Source organism: Oncorhynchus mykiss, chromosome 20 (genome assembly GCF_013265735.2).
Source record: "Oncorhynchus mykiss isolate Arlee chromosome 20, USDA_OmykA_1.1, whole genome shotgun sequence".
In the NCBI taxonomy this organism is placed as follows: domain Eukaryota; kingdom Metazoa; phylum Chordata; class Actinopteri; order Salmoniformes; family Salmonidae; genus Oncorhynchus; species Oncorhynchus mykiss.
Window position 1 is genome coordinate 14,221,764 of NC_048584.1, and position 14,857 is coordinate 14,236,620.

The window sequence follows — 14,857 nt, forward strand, 5'->3', positions numbered from 1 at the left end:
TGTTGTAGTGTTTGTAGTCAGGATATCTCATAAAGGCCTATATTATTTGATTACAATTTATATTATTCCATGGTTGCAATGATCAAAAAGGTATGTTTTAATTCAGTATTTTTTTTGCAGAAATAACAAGACATTCATAGCCTATGCTCTGCCAATAGCCTACATCTGAATAAAATAATGAATAGACAACGAGCTCTAAAAGTGGCCTGATCACACGCCTCCCCAGAGCCAAGCCCCGTGCACCCAGTAATCACTCAGATGGACCTAATCCACTTTTGATGAACTTGGTTAATAGACTTCCTGCTGACATTATCAAAGGGATCCAACTCTATTCATTACGTGCACACGACCCTCGCCACGCCCATAGCATCCTTACAAGCTCTGGCGTTTGTCAATAAATGCTCCCCTTCACACCCAAAACTTTAAGGGACGGGTCTAGAAGTTCAGTTACACGTCTGCACCGTTGAATCTACACCCTGCTCAGGACAATGCCACGCCGCAAAAGTCTATTTGTGCCATTTATCTCCAGAGACGCAGACACTGGTGCGGATTTGAAAGTGCAAGCGCGTCGTATAGACGGTCCACATGGAGCTCTTGTGCAGACCAGTTGGATAGAAGAGAGGGCAGAGCGCAGGGGAAAGTGTGACCCGTGCGCTATTGTGGAGCTCAGATTACCAGGGCTCAGATACATTGAGCAGGACCGGAGCACCATCGATAGAGCGCAAAGGCGTCGGCGTATGGCTGCAAACTCCCGCGAGAGGAGGAGGATGCTCGGGCTCAATGTCGCATTCGACCGCCTCAGGAGCGTCATCCCCAACCTGGAGAGCGACAAGAAGCTGTCCAAGTCAGAGACTCTTCAGATGGCGCAGATATACATATCGACGCTCAGCGAGTTGTTGCAGGACAGGCCCTGCGGCACGGATTTCAGCACCACTGAACTTGAGAGCACCGAGCTAGAGCGCACGGCCCCAACTGGCATGCCAACAGTGAACGATACAGCAGAAGACTCAACTGTTGAGCTACCTGGGCCAGGTGCATACGATACCGCATGTAGAGACAGTGGGAACGTGATGCGTGCGCCCTGCGAAGACCAGAAGGCAGAGCTTAGAGGGTTTATGAACCTGTGGGAGAGAACTAGTGGCACAAAATAACTGGTTTTATTTGTTTGTGCTTCGTAATTGTTTATTTTCTTTTCATAAAAAAACATGTTGATTCGTGTTTGATACCCTGTGTAGATTATCTGGCTCAAGTAAAAACGCATTTTAACAATTTGGCATCTGACTTTTTCTCCCCCTCACAGTTCGGTCTACTTTTGCAAGTCTGAAAGTTATAGGGGCAGTTTATGCTGCATAAAAGAGCAATATATTATTAAAAAACATGACACAAAAGTATCAGACACAGATGTACTGAAAGTAGCAATTTTTATTCAAGTTAAAATTATATACAAGTAACCAAAGACATTCTTGAAATTGGTACAAAGAGCATGTTCCTGCATTTGGCTTTTTACACCTTTTTAAATCTGTCTTTCAAATAACACAACTGAAAATGCTGTATAAAATAAATTGGATTGGATTCAGAAAAGTAGTCTACCATTTCTAAATTTCCAATAGGCAATATTTACAAAAGTATTTACATTGTTCCATCCATTTCCAGATTTGTGAATAAAGCTCTTGTAAACTTCAGAAGTGTTAATTAAGCTAAAAAAAACAAAACAAAAAAAACGACTGGTGTGGCTCCCGACTACAGCGTACATCAGATTGAAATACAAGAGGCTTAACAGCTTAGAAAGTATTGATGAGGGTGTGTGCATGGAGATGGCTGAAGCTTTCATGCCTGCATGGCTGTGAGTGTGCGTGCGCGTCTTTAGAAGAGAAACAAAAACATGTCGGAAATATACAAAGGGGAACGAACGCAACTTTAGGAAATAAAATGGGGAAACTTCATCTCCCCAATTCTGTACATCTTAACCCCAAACAGCCCCACGACCGACTAACCTCCGCATTCAAGCTGGGATAAGAGGATTTTACAGGAGAAAACAGCATATACCCAATTAATTAGCTGACAACGTCATGCAGCCCATAGCAGTCCCAATCAAGCCTGAGTTGAACAAAACTGAGAACACTGGCTATTAAACAGGTTGGTTATATAATGGGCATCACATTATGAAACTCAGAACTGAGTAAGTATGGATACAGCAACCGTTAAACCGAGAGGCTCAGTTCATGAACAACAGCGCTCTTATCAATTCAAGTGCTTAAATTAAAAAGCAAAACATATATACTGTATCCTTTTAGTCCAGTTGATTTTTTGGAGAAAAGCTTAAAAAGAAATTGAAGCATTGAAGAGAAGAAGAAGAATATAACTTAATGCCAGACTGGCATGTATTTATTCAGAAACAGAAAACCAACACTTGTGTGTTCTACAGCCTTTAACAGCTAGCTGAAGCACTGTGGTCATGCAGACCCAATAGTCTCTGCAGTACAAATTAAAGACAAACATCCATACTTTCCTGTTGGCCATAACCAATAATGATAGGGGGGCTACAGAAAAAATTATGTAGTTCTCTCACGTTAGTGAAAACTACAGATGAGGACCATTTCAGGTTTGTCCTTGAAGAACTACAATCTCCGAAAGTATCGACTTGGACAGAGGTGAGGTGCTCACCAAACTAGCAATTCTCTCATCCTCGCCACTCCATGTACTTCGAAACGGAAAGAAAATCTATTTGTTCATTTCTAAAAACTTTTTACACTCTCCACTCAAAGACAGAGGTTTTTAGAACACACACACACACACACACACACACACACACACACACACACACACACAAAAAGGACAGTCGTGAAGGCAATAAAAGCGCTTCAGTGCAGTGGGGCCATTGGGCTCTGGGGGCTTTCAGCATTTCAAAGCGGGCTGAGAGCTTTTGCTTTGCGTTCCTATTCCAGTTGTGTGGGTCATTGCTGAATGCTTTCTATGGTTTCAGAGGAGGGGAGGGGGGGTTCAGGCACACAGGCACTTTGATGACAAATCGGAAGTAAACAGAGGGAGGGAGGCAGCGAGAGAGACATCTTTTACAGCAGGCAGAAAAAACAATGGAGGATGTGGCAGATGTAGCAAGAAGGCAACATATCGATTTGGGATACAAGGAGTTTATATAAAATGTACAACCTGAATAGCACAATTGGGGGTATCGAATGAAGAAAAAGGGCCACAAACCCCGCCCCAAAAAATCTGCATTTAATGAATATCATTCTGAGAATCATAAATTACAATTTTGTGAGGGAACAGAAAAAATAAAATAAAAACAGTGTTTGGAACACAGAACGTCTAGAATATAAACGGAAGGTTGTCCTTATTTTATGTTATCGGCTCAGAGTTCTCCTGTTCCAAACAGACGTCACAATAGGAGCGGTGGAATGCTGAAACAGTGCTTCAGGCCTCGCGTGTTTGAAGGGAGGCCTGAAACAGTGCTTCAGGCCTCGCGTGTTTGAAGGGAGGCCATCGCAGTATGTATAGTGAACGTGGTGTTGACGATGATGAAGATAGGTGGTTGTTATTAGCAGGCTGTGTGTGTGTGTCTGGACTTGGTCTCTGTGTGAGGCGAGCGAGCGGTCAGCCCCCAGTGTAGTCCCTCCCCACAGAGTCAGGCCTCTAACAGTGCTCCAGATAGTCAATGACCCGAGAGATGGACTTCTGCCCTGCGGTGCCCACATCACACTGTGGAGAGAGCGATGAGAGGGAGGGAGGGATAGAACGATAGAGCAAAGGTCAGTTACCACACACTCTCTCCACACAAATCCCTATTCAGATATAAGGCTACAGGGGCCAGACTGGGATATTAGTCATTAGCCTGTACAAGCTCAATGACACAAAGAGGCCACAATAAAAGACCTTAAGGCAGACACTTGTAAGGCAGACATTTTATCTTTTAAAATGTGAGAGAACTTACAGTAAGATTCATGAAATTTAGGAACTTCTTGAGCATTTCTGTCATTATTGAGAAATCTCCTTTGGGCAGGTTTTCCCTCACAGTAGTCACATTCATCTGAAAGAGAAGACAAATGAATCAACACAGAATCCTTTGTTAGTTCTACTCACATTTCCAATCGCTGATGAAATAAACCACAACAGGCAGATGCATAATGTTGTGTCAGATCACAGTAATTCTAGTGATAAACAAATGTCCGTATCATCTCAGAGGGAAAACAAGCAGTCACTGTAATAACCATCAAATCCGAGGTTGACCGTGTGCAGTAGGTTACATGCTGGGTGTCGACGAACGGTGGTGATGCATGTAGAATTGTCGGGGAATTTAAAATAAAATGATTTCCAAATGTTCTGTGGTCAGAGGCGCTAGGACGGCCGATCCACTGCTTTTAAGTACACTCAGCCGTCCATTGCGCTGGTGTTTCCTCTTGAAAGCAGTATTCAGGCAAGTTAAGGCTAAAACTTCTGAATTCATTTAATTGAAAACATATACAGTCCTATAGTGAAGCTAAACCGTTTTTGGTTTAATTTTAAAGGAGTGGGGCACCCTACTCCCCACATTTTTTTGTGTTTTATTAGGGAGGACAGTGGTAGAGAGTTAACATAGGAGAGAGCGCTACAAGAGCCGGAATCGAATCCATGCTGGAAGCTGTATGTGTTTCATAGGCAGCTGCTTAGACCACTAGACCAGGCAGGCCACAACCATTTTGTTTAACACGAAACAGAAGTCTGAGGTGTGACCTTCGAGTTAAAACACAGAGCCCCTGTCCAGATTAAAACTACAGCCTGGGATCGGTAGAGGTTTATCAGAGAGAGATAATGACCGTGGCACAATCAATCACAACCTAACGGCCCATTGGGAGAGACCGTGGGAGAGAGTCCATTACTAGAGATGCACTAAGCTCTCAAGGCATCATTGAATCGCTAATAACAATCTTCAAAAGAGAAAAAGGCCATTAAAGCAGAGATAAAAATCAACTCCGCTTTTATTTTCCTCTCGACAGTGGGCCGTGAAACTTTTAAGACCGCAATTCTGAAGGAAAACATTGATGGTCCCTGAAAGGCTTTTAAAATGACGGATGTTCACTGCCGATGTTCGAACGAGGCGTCGATGACGAGTGTGTCTTAAAGATGATGTGGGTATTTGAAGTTCAGGTTGGGCACATTGGAAAAGAACAGAATATTCAGAAAGGTATACCTGAGGGCGACCTCAGCACTAGCCAAGTGCATCTGTATACAATGGATTCGTAAGCCTTCCCTACCTCTGGAAAAGAGCGTCTGCTAAATGACCAAAATGGTACGGAAAACGTAGCCTAAATCTAAGTGTCTAGTGAACAATCCCAAACTAGGTCCATGTCATCCATTATGTAATGATGGAACTGTTATTACAGAAAACTTTTTTGTTATATCTTTGATTCATCTGTTTTTGTGTTTTTTTTACATATTTTTTAATCTTCTTCATTTGAATGACCTTTTGAAATGCACTTTATATAAAACCTTTGATTTGATTATTTAGAGAAGCCGTGGTGCTCAGAACGTCAGGAGAGTTGCCTTACCGGACTCCCCTGGCAGAGACAGCCCAGTAGCAGAGCAGTGTAGGAGGCCACGATGCTGTCCTCCATGTGCTTCCCAGCATGCTGCAGTGCTGCAGAGGGAGAAGAGAAAGAGTCGCCAATATTACTACAACATCCGATTCAGCAATGCCTCATTTTTAATCCAAAACATAGGTTCTACTCAAGTTACCTAATGTCAGTATGGATCTATTACATGTTTTGATTTATTTAGCCTTTATTTAACCAGGTAGGTCATTACCTTTGGTAAGGTCTAGCTCCTCATTTTCCTCCTCTTTCTTGGCCTTCTCCTTCTCGCTGACTGCGTTGGTGTTGTTGTTCTCCGAGGCCACCCACTGGATCTCGCCACCAGACTCCTGCCACTCGCCGCTCTGGTCCAGCTTGGGTTTGGGCACGTCATTGATGAAGTCATCCGTCTCCGCCTCTGCCGCTATGGCCGCTTGCTCCCGCTGGAGGAAGAGCTGAGGGCGCAAAACGCATAAAGTCAGAAAGGTTTGCGCTTGCATGTAATCAGTTCATCCACCCTTCCAGATCTATGCCTAAGAGAGATCGTATAACGCTCACTGAAAATGTACACAACCTGACCTATGAACACGCTCACACGCTCGCCCGGACACACACCACATCGGCTCTCTAACCCACCTGCACCAGGGCAGCGATGGCAGTGAGCGATCCTTCCGTCTTGAGCTCCTCTTTGTCAGCCACCAGGACAGAGTTGAAGGGAGCTCCTCCGTCCATCTCCATCTCCATCAGACAGTGGCGGTTCCTGGCGCTGTACTCCACCAGGTTGATCAGCAGACCCAGACCCTGCATGGAGAACCATCGCACTTGAGACATACACACACCTAGAGTACCATTCTCTAAGACCCAGACTCTGCAGACACGAGTTGTGTCCCAAATTACACCCTCTATGGGCCCAGGTCAAAAGTAGTGCACTTTAAAGGGAATAGAGTGCCATTTGGGAAGCAGAGACAATCCCACCTCAAAATGGACATACACTTCAATATCATCCCCTACACTTAGACCCTTATCTATCAACTAGGTCGAGTTGAAACACATCCATGTAAGTTCCTTACAGAGGAATGGTAATCGAACTGGGGACAAAAACAACACGAAAAAATCTAGGAAGCCAGGGCCCATATTCATAAAGCGTCTCAGAGTTTGAGTGCTGATCTAGGATCAGTGACCTTTCAGATCACAATGAACACAATTACATGGACAGGAGAGACACTTTATAAATATGGGCCCTGGAAACCCATCTAACCAAAGCCATGGCTGCAATGTGATACATGGGTAATGATGATGCTCACCAGTACTCGGATGTCGAACCTCCTCTCCTGATGAAGGTACTGTGGCACGCGGAGCACACAGTTCAAAGCTGTCATGATCATGTCCTCCTGCTCGCCTGTCTTCGTGCTTCCCCACTCTACACACACAAGGGGTAGAACATACAGCTGTGACGATACCAGTACTGCGATATTTTTTCCATAGCACAAATGAAAACATGAAGTAGACCAAACCCTTTGGTCCTTTAAAAACCTGCTGTTAGTAAAATATTGTGTTCTATAGCTTGGAAAATACATAAAATGTGAATCACGATGACAACAACGTTTGTTTCATTAGAGCTGTTTTCCTAAAGAAGTTAAACCTGCTTTGTGTTAGGACTCCTTGCCATGAGGCTAACAAGTACGGCGATACTGGTATTGCCCCGACCCTAGTAAAACAAAGTTACGACGGGACCTCAACAGTTATGTGCATAACATTTTTGGGAAGCTGAATGTCTTTAGGTGTCATCTTAAAGCACTTCTATGAAGGAGCGGCGAGTGCACAACGTAGTGTAGGTATTAGAGATTCTGGGTTAGAGTCCAGGCTCTGTCGCGACCGGGAGACCCATGGGGGCGGTGCACAATTGGCCCAGCGTCGTCCGGGTTAGGGGAGGGTTTGGCCAGCAGGGATATCCTTGTCCCAATGCGCACTAGCGACTCCTGTGGCGGGCCTGGCGCAGTGCACGCTGACACGGTCGCTAGGTGTTCCTCCGACACATTGGTGTGGCTGGCTTCCGGGTTAAGTGGGCATTGTGTCAAGAAGCAGTGCGGCTTGGTTGGGTTGTGTTTCAGAGGATGAACGGCTATCGACTTTCACCTCTCCTGAGTCTGTACGGGAGTTGCAGCAATGAGACAATCGGATACCACGAAATTGAGAAAAGGGGATAAAAAAATAAAAACATTTTTAAAAAAAAGATAGTGTAGGTATGCAAATTTACTCAATAACCATCATAATTTACAACCACCGCAGTGGCATTGGCCCGGTCAGGACAATCTATATCCAGATGATACAGTGTGTGTGTGTGTAGTGCTCACCATTGTCATGGGTGAGGTTGAGCAGCACGCCGATGATGGCCTTCATGCAGTCCTCCACGGCCTTACCCACATTGCTGTGGCTGGCGTACGGCAGGGCGGTGCCCGCTGAGCACAGGGCACTGTTCACCCCAGTCTCCTGGCTGTAGCGCTGGATCATCTCCTCGCAGTGCCACAGGGCCCTGTCAACAACGCACAGGGGCAATGGGTTAGCAATGGGTTATAACACGCCCGCATGCTTCCCAGCCGAAACAGTTTGTGCATATGTTATAACGACATTGTGACATTTTTGTTTTGGTCTACGGCAAGGGTTTTTTCGCCTGTTCGTGTACACTTTTTCTCTCAAGGCAAGCCAAAAGGTCGGTAGCCGAAGTGCACGCCCCTTTATCGGTGATTGGTCAACAACAGTAAGGATTCTTCAAATAGGCGTTTGTTGTCATTAAGCAAAAGACTAATTGTTAATTTCATTAACATATTTCACTTGAGAAATACTGCACCAAACATCCTAGATGCAAAAGTGTGTGACTAAGTGCTCTCAAATCAAATAAATGTTTTCTTGAGTTATCTTAGATCAATTCTGAATATTTTAAAGCTTGGCGTCTCAAGATAGACAAAATACTATTGCCGCTTTTTAAAATTTGTTTTTCAAGTTAAGTTTTTTTTAAAGGGAGTATATGCAAGCACACTCGATTGGTTAAAATGGCGACACCAATGAGTAATTTGTTTATGTATCAAGTCAAGCACAACATCAGTATTGAACTACAAGGTACTCAGCTATATAGCTAATTTCCATTTATGGTCCCTTATGCCGATGTCTATTCAAGCTTGATAGTTTCTCATTTTGGCATTGAACTTATAGCCTGCCGATGTTGTGCTGGGAAAGAATAGTCTTCATATTTGATGGGAGGATCGTTTGATTGACAAAAGACTGGACTGAAAGTATATGGATGCGGGCGCTGGAAGGACTTCACACGGAATGAAAACACTAAACAGAGTGCGTCTGGAAAATAAGCTTTTTAAAAAGTTCAAAAAGGGCAACAATTCTTCCTATGAGATTGTTGTATTGTTCAGAAACCGCGATCGTATACATGGGGAAAGAGGCCTGCAAAAGATACAAGAGCAATAACACGTCTCTAGTGTTTCTCTTCGCATATAGACACCATTAGTCAGACAGCATCCCAGCCAATACCTTTGAAAAAGGCAGTGTGCAGCGGGAGAGAACAGAGCGTAAATTTCACCTATAACAAAAAGGTTAGCAACAGCCGCGCACGCCGGCAGCATGGCTAACCAGAAGCAAAACAGCTTTATGCAAAATAGCTAAATAATGAGATTAGAGATAATGAGGGTCATTTATTATTAAGGCAGAGAGGAGAGCGGAGGAAGAGTTCATTCATTAGAGTGGGGAGGGGGGGAGCGGCGGTTGTTAATGAGGGCATCTGAGCTGCTGTGTGGCTCGACCCCTCTGATTTCCCCCCCCCCCCCGTAATTGAATTAGCACAGCAGCGATCAATGTGGCTAGTGAATCCTCTGTGTAAAATCTGACAGCGGTTCTTTCTTTTACCCAGTCGGAGAGGCCTCCTGGCTGGGGGTGCAAGTGCAGTTCACCAAGGGTGAGGCAGGGGTTAGGAACCAGAGCAGGGCGGTCAGGGTCCCGGCTGCAGTCAACGCACCCTGCCTGGGACGAGGCTAATTCAGTTAAGGACGGAAGAGTTTAAACAGATAAGTGGCTGTGGTGGAACGAGGCGGGTGGGGGACTGGGACACTTGGAGGGTGGCTGACCCTTACAAGGGGAGAGAAATGGGGGTATTGATGGAGGGCTGATGGGTCCGAGCGGAGGCACAGAAGTGGCAGAGTTTGCTTTACAGAGGGGAACACGGACAGGGCGAGGGCGGATGCTGTGATTGACATAGTGTTAAAAATGTGGAAACTACAACACAGAGCCCTGATGGAAATGGGCATTTCCCCATGTTTCTCATAGGGCTCCATGCAGAAACGTTTGTGCATGAATTATCCTTGGGATATAATCTGTCAGTGAGGAGTCATGTGCATTTCAATCAATATAAAAAGGCAAAGATCTATGTGAATTCTTGGATTGAGATGGAAAAAAGCGGTGTAAACTTAAGACATTTGAAGTAAGTAGAAAAGATAATGAACTATTTTTTTTATAAAATCTTTGAGCACTAACAATCACCAAAATAAAAGCTAGACAGTCAAATCAATTAATTTAGCAATATATATTTTGTTATTATGTTTGAGCAAAAGACCACGCATTAAACATGGAAAAACACATAGGACATTTGCTTTAAAACTGCAAAACTCTCAGCTCTATTAACGTGGGCCTCAAATTCTCTAAAAATGCAGGCAAGACGACAGGCTGACTGCGCACCCTGCCACAACGACCACCTACGCCCCTGTTTGATCTAGAAAAAAACCTGATGGCAGCAGTATTCTAAGTCTGCAGTTGTAAAGCCAGATAGGAATCACTGGCTCCTGACGCAGTCAACTGTGGAGGGAGGGGAAATTCACCAAACTGATGCATTGAATCAGCACGGCTACCAATCAAACTCAATGCTGCCGTCTGGTGATACAGGTGTGTGTGTGTGTGTGTTCGTTCTCGCTCATACAGGACACTCACTTGGCTGAGGAGCAGATAAGCTGAGAGTCCTTATAAGCAATCAGGTAGCCCTGGTTCTCTGGGTTGTGAACAGTTACCTGCGCAAATCAACAAGACACAGAGGAAGTTAATTACACAGGGAATTCGATGTATTAACAGTTCCAACTCAAATCAAGAGCACACAGAGCCCCCTATAGGAGACTCACATTGGATTCACAGACTTGATCAGTAATCTAACCTCGGCAACCTGCTATCTAAATATACACTGTACTCTGTCTGAAAGTGAAACAGAGCGCAACTGCAGGGTTCGAGGGGCATGGGCAGCTGTTACTAAGATCAACATTTCCCATCAATAGTTTATAACGGATATTAAAGACACGCTTCGGAATTTTTGCGACTAGTTATTTTTTTATATTTTTTTACCTCCCGCTTTGGCCTGGATGTGGCAATGTGTAGTTCATACATGCATAATCTATGAGCAGAATTACTGATTTACCTCAAATCAGCCACGAAATCCCTAGTTTGAAAGCGACTTTACTGGAAGCTGTACGGCGCCATTTTCTCTACATTTCCCCTCGTGGGCCAGCCCCCTAGCAATTTGAGTTCCAGCCAATGAGAATCAGCCATTCGTCATTTGCGTGACAGCTCGCAAGCTGCACACAGCAGAGCATGAAAGAGAGCAATGCACATATCTGCACATGACGTAGTACGCAGTTTGAGGGTCACTTTTGACACGAGCGCTACTTTCAGAACTACTGGCTAAAAAGTACACAATAGTACCGAAAATTATCTTTACATAAGTTATAGTAAGGGCTATGACTGAGGCTCCTGACCCTGATTATGAATTTTCATGTCATTTCAGCCTTCTAGTAGTCAGAAGTGTTGTCCAACACAGTAGTGTGTGTGTGTGTACACACACGTTTTCCTACCTCATCAGAACTACAATGTCTTAACATATCACCAGAATCTGGGCTGGGCGATATATCAAATTAATTTCAATTCATGTTTATGCACAATGTTTCAAATCTCCTTAACTCCTTCTGTGCTGTGTGCACCTTCCCACACAGACACCATGATTGTGGAAAATGCATGATCGGTTTGCTGCACACGCCGTTGCAGTACCACTTACAGGTAGCAGCATTTTAGCCACAGACTTATGTGCTAAACTATCCAGTCTGCGTTTTAGAAATGTGAAATGAGCATCAAAAGATTCTCATTCTGAGAAGCAAAAGCATCTTCGGATCCAGGTAGATGTTCAAATCAAGTGGCCCATCTAAACAAAATGAACAGGCTGCTGTTGTTCAAAACAGATGGAGACGGACAGGAGGGTGTATTCATAAAAGATCAACTGTTCTAACTTGTTGGCAAACAAATAGACCTAATTTGGCTACACTGTAAATATAAAGATTAGCTGGCTACTGACTAGCAGTGGGCTTGAGAGATTTGTTTATGAGACGTGTTAATGTTCTATAATGCCTGCAAACAGAAGTTAGTCATTATTAGTGGATGTGCATAGTTCTGGTTACATTTGTAATGAAAAGTGCATTTTCATATACAGACTTGAAAGCCAGATTAGTGATTATTGCCACAAAGCAGGTTCAAATGATTAAGTAGATGATTAGTGGGTCTTATGGTTAAAGGCTTATATTTTAGCCTAAGTAGAATTTTACAAGCCTTGAATTAGCTTCTGAAGCTAAGCAGGGTTGGTCCTGGTCAGTTCCTGGATGGGAAACCAGATGCTGCTGGAAGTGGTGTTGGAGGGCCAGTAGGAGGCACTCTTTCATCTGGTCTAAAAAAATATGCCAATGCCCCAGGGCAGTGAATGGGGACACTGCCCTGTGTAGGGTGCCGACTCAATGAGGTCATTAAAGATCCCATGGCACTTATCGTAAGAGTAGGGGTGTTAACCCCGGTGTCCTGGATAAATTCCCAATCTGGCCCTCAAACCATCACAGTCACCTAATAATCCCCAGTTTACAATTGGCTCATTCATCCCCCTCCTCTCCCCTGTAACTATTAAAAAATAAAATAAAAATTGACCTTTAACTGTGCAACAGAATATTATAAAAATAAATAGATTTTAGGCCATGTCGCCCAGCCCTATCCAGAATGTCCTGACAAGGTAGGAAAACAAGAAATAACATTTTACGAAAGTACAGACTTTTAGGCTTAAGGGTCAGGGTAAATAGGTTTTTGAATGAGAATACATTTTTACTCGCCAAAAAGTCCAGAAAATTAATGAAAACAAAGATGTGTGGGTGTGTACTCACGCTCTCCAGCACACGTAGACATCTCTCGGCTCCCCACAGCGATGCCACCAGCTTCTCCTTGTCATCCTCGTGGCTTAGGTTTTCCACACATTCTTTCACTGCAGGAAACAAGATGTCGGGTCAACCACTCAACCCCATCGATCAGGTTAGAGTATAAACCCCAAAGATGGAAACGCCATTGAAGAGCCATGACCTCAACCCCATTGAACACCTTTTGAATGAATTGGAACGCCGACTTCGGGCAAAGCCTAATCACCCAACATCAGTGCCCGACCTCACTAATGCTCTTGGGGCTGAATGGGAAAGTCCCCGCAGCAATTTCCAACATCTAGTTGAAAGCCTTCCCAGAAGAGTGGAGGCTGTTATAGCAGCAAAACGGGGGACCAACTCCATATTAATGCCCATGATTTTGGAATGAGATGTTCGACGAGCAGGCGTCCACATACACTGCATGACCAAAAGTATATATTTGTTTGTTGTTGCGTGAGCAGCGTCTCAAACTGACACATCTGCTGATGTCGGCCATCCACATTTGCGGTGAAAGGTGGCAGAGCTTTGGTGGTATTATTCAGACCATGAGACACCCAGAAAATAATTCTCACGAAAACGTCCAGCTTTCAAACGGTTTGGTCTACAAACTAATATGACCACTAGGGAAAGATGACTGTCACGGACACAATGGTGTTCTCCATTTTGCTCTACGACCCCCACAAGCGTCACGGGACTTGTCTTAAGTCGGCACTGCCGATCTGCCAACATCTGTCTGTAGCGTCAGAACTGTTTGGGATACACACTAATATGACCCGTCTATGGAAAGGGGAGACTCTCACAAACACGTCGGGTTGTTTTGGTCTTGCACGCTGAAAGTAGCCCTGTACCAGTTAAAATGTTTTATGGAAGTACACAGTGTACAAAACATTAGGAACACCTGCTCTCTCCATGAGAATCCAGGTGAAAGCTATGATCCCTGATTGATGTCACCTTTCAAATCCACTTCAAATCATTGCAGGGCTCCCGAGTGGCGCAGCGGTCTAAGACAGTCTCTGGTTCGAATCCAGGCTGTATCACATCCGGCCGTGATTGGGAGTCCCATAGGGCGGCGTCCGGGTTTGGCCGGGGTAGGCTGTCATTGTAAATGAGAACGTTCTTAACTGACTTGCCTAGTAAAATAACAAAACAAATGTAGATGAATGGGAGGAGACATGTTAAACTGGTATTTTAAACCTTGAATTGAGACATGGATTGTGTATGTGTGCCATTCAGTGGGTGAATGGGCAAGAAAATATTTAAGTGCACGGGGTTGCGTGTGTTAAGAACTGCAACTCTGCTGGGTTTTTCACACTCAACAGTTTTCCCTGTGTATCAAGAATGGTCCACCCCCCAAAGGACATCCAGCCAACTTGACACAACTGTGGGAAGCATTGGAGCCAACATCCCTGTGGAAAGCTTTCGACACATTGTAGAGTCCATGCCCCAAGGAATTCAGGCTGTTCTGAGGGCAAGAAGGGTTGCAACTCAATATTAAGAAGTTGTTCCTAATGTTTTGTACACTCAGTGAATATGGAATTAGCTCAGTGCCAATTTTTTTTTATAGGTTTAAATATGTTAAAATTTAAAAATAATTTCCTGGTCTTTCTTATCGCTCTCAAATATAGGATATAGCCTTTTGACTGTTTTGCCATGTATGAATCGGTTATTAAATGCGTTTCTATGGGCAAGACAAATTCAATGTTTAATCAAATATTCTTTATTTTTATGAATCCTGCAAACTCATTCCTTGGAGGGCCTAGCGTCTACAGGTGTTAAGTTTCTTCCCTAAACAACCAGGAGTGGAGAGTTCCTTAATAATGAATAACCTTAATTCAATCAATCACGTACAAGGTAGGAGTGAAAACCCAGACACTCAACATGGAATGAGTGACACCTGAACTTCAAAATCAAATAGCTAAACGATCCTTGGTATCACCATCTTAAAAATAATTCCATATGTTAGCTTAGTAGAACCCCCTCCCGCCGGCTTAGACTCTAGGGGGTTAACCTTGACTGCTCCTGTAAGTC

At 44.1% G+C, this 14,857-nt stretch overlaps 2 protein-coding genes across 4 annotated transcripts in view; one reads left to right on the forward strand and one right to left on the reverse strand.

The window, feature by feature from the left end:
- The first annotated feature begins 385 nt into the window (after positions 1-385).
- Positions 386-2,799, forward strand: LOC110499017. The gene has a single exon (XM_021575819.2). It carries the CDS (start codon positions 489-491, stop codon positions 1,149-1,151), a length of 663 nt encoding a protein of 220 aa, XP_021431494.1. The 5' UTR covers positions 386-488; the 3' UTR covers positions 1,152-2,799.
- Positions 1,407-14,857, reverse strand: part of LOC110499016 (wings apart-like protein homolog) — a 47,710-nt gene continuing 34,259 nt past the window's right edge. For 2 of the 3 annotated variants that reach the window (XM_021575817.2, XM_021575818.2), the window contains exons 12-20: positions 12,800-12,897; positions 10,551-10,627; positions 7,919-8,097; positions 6,869-6,984; positions 6,201-6,365; positions 5,800-6,019; positions 5,544-5,632; positions 3,950-4,045; positions 1,407-3,717 (exon numbers count right to left, since the gene is read on the reverse strand). In XM_021575817.2, coding sequence (XP_021431492.2) covers positions 3,652-3,717; positions 3,950-4,045; positions 5,544-5,632; positions 5,800-6,019; positions 6,201-6,365; positions 6,869-6,984; positions 7,919-8,097; positions 10,551-10,627; positions 12,800-12,897 — 1,106 coding nt within the window. In that variant the 3' untranslated portion in view covers positions 1,407-3,651. The remainder of the gene's footprint in view (positions 3,718-3,949; positions 4,046-5,543; positions 5,633-5,799; positions 6,020-6,200; positions 6,366-6,868; positions 6,985-7,918; positions 8,098-10,550; positions 10,628-12,799; positions 12,898-14,857) is intronic. The other variant, XR_005037931.1, reaches the window with a different exon arrangement.

What these genes read in the sequence shown, in the direction of transcription:
- LOC110499017 (XM_021575819.2), top strand. Translation starts at nt 489, where the DNA reads ATGCCACGCCGCAAAAGTCTATTTGTGCCATTTATCTCCAGAGACGCA.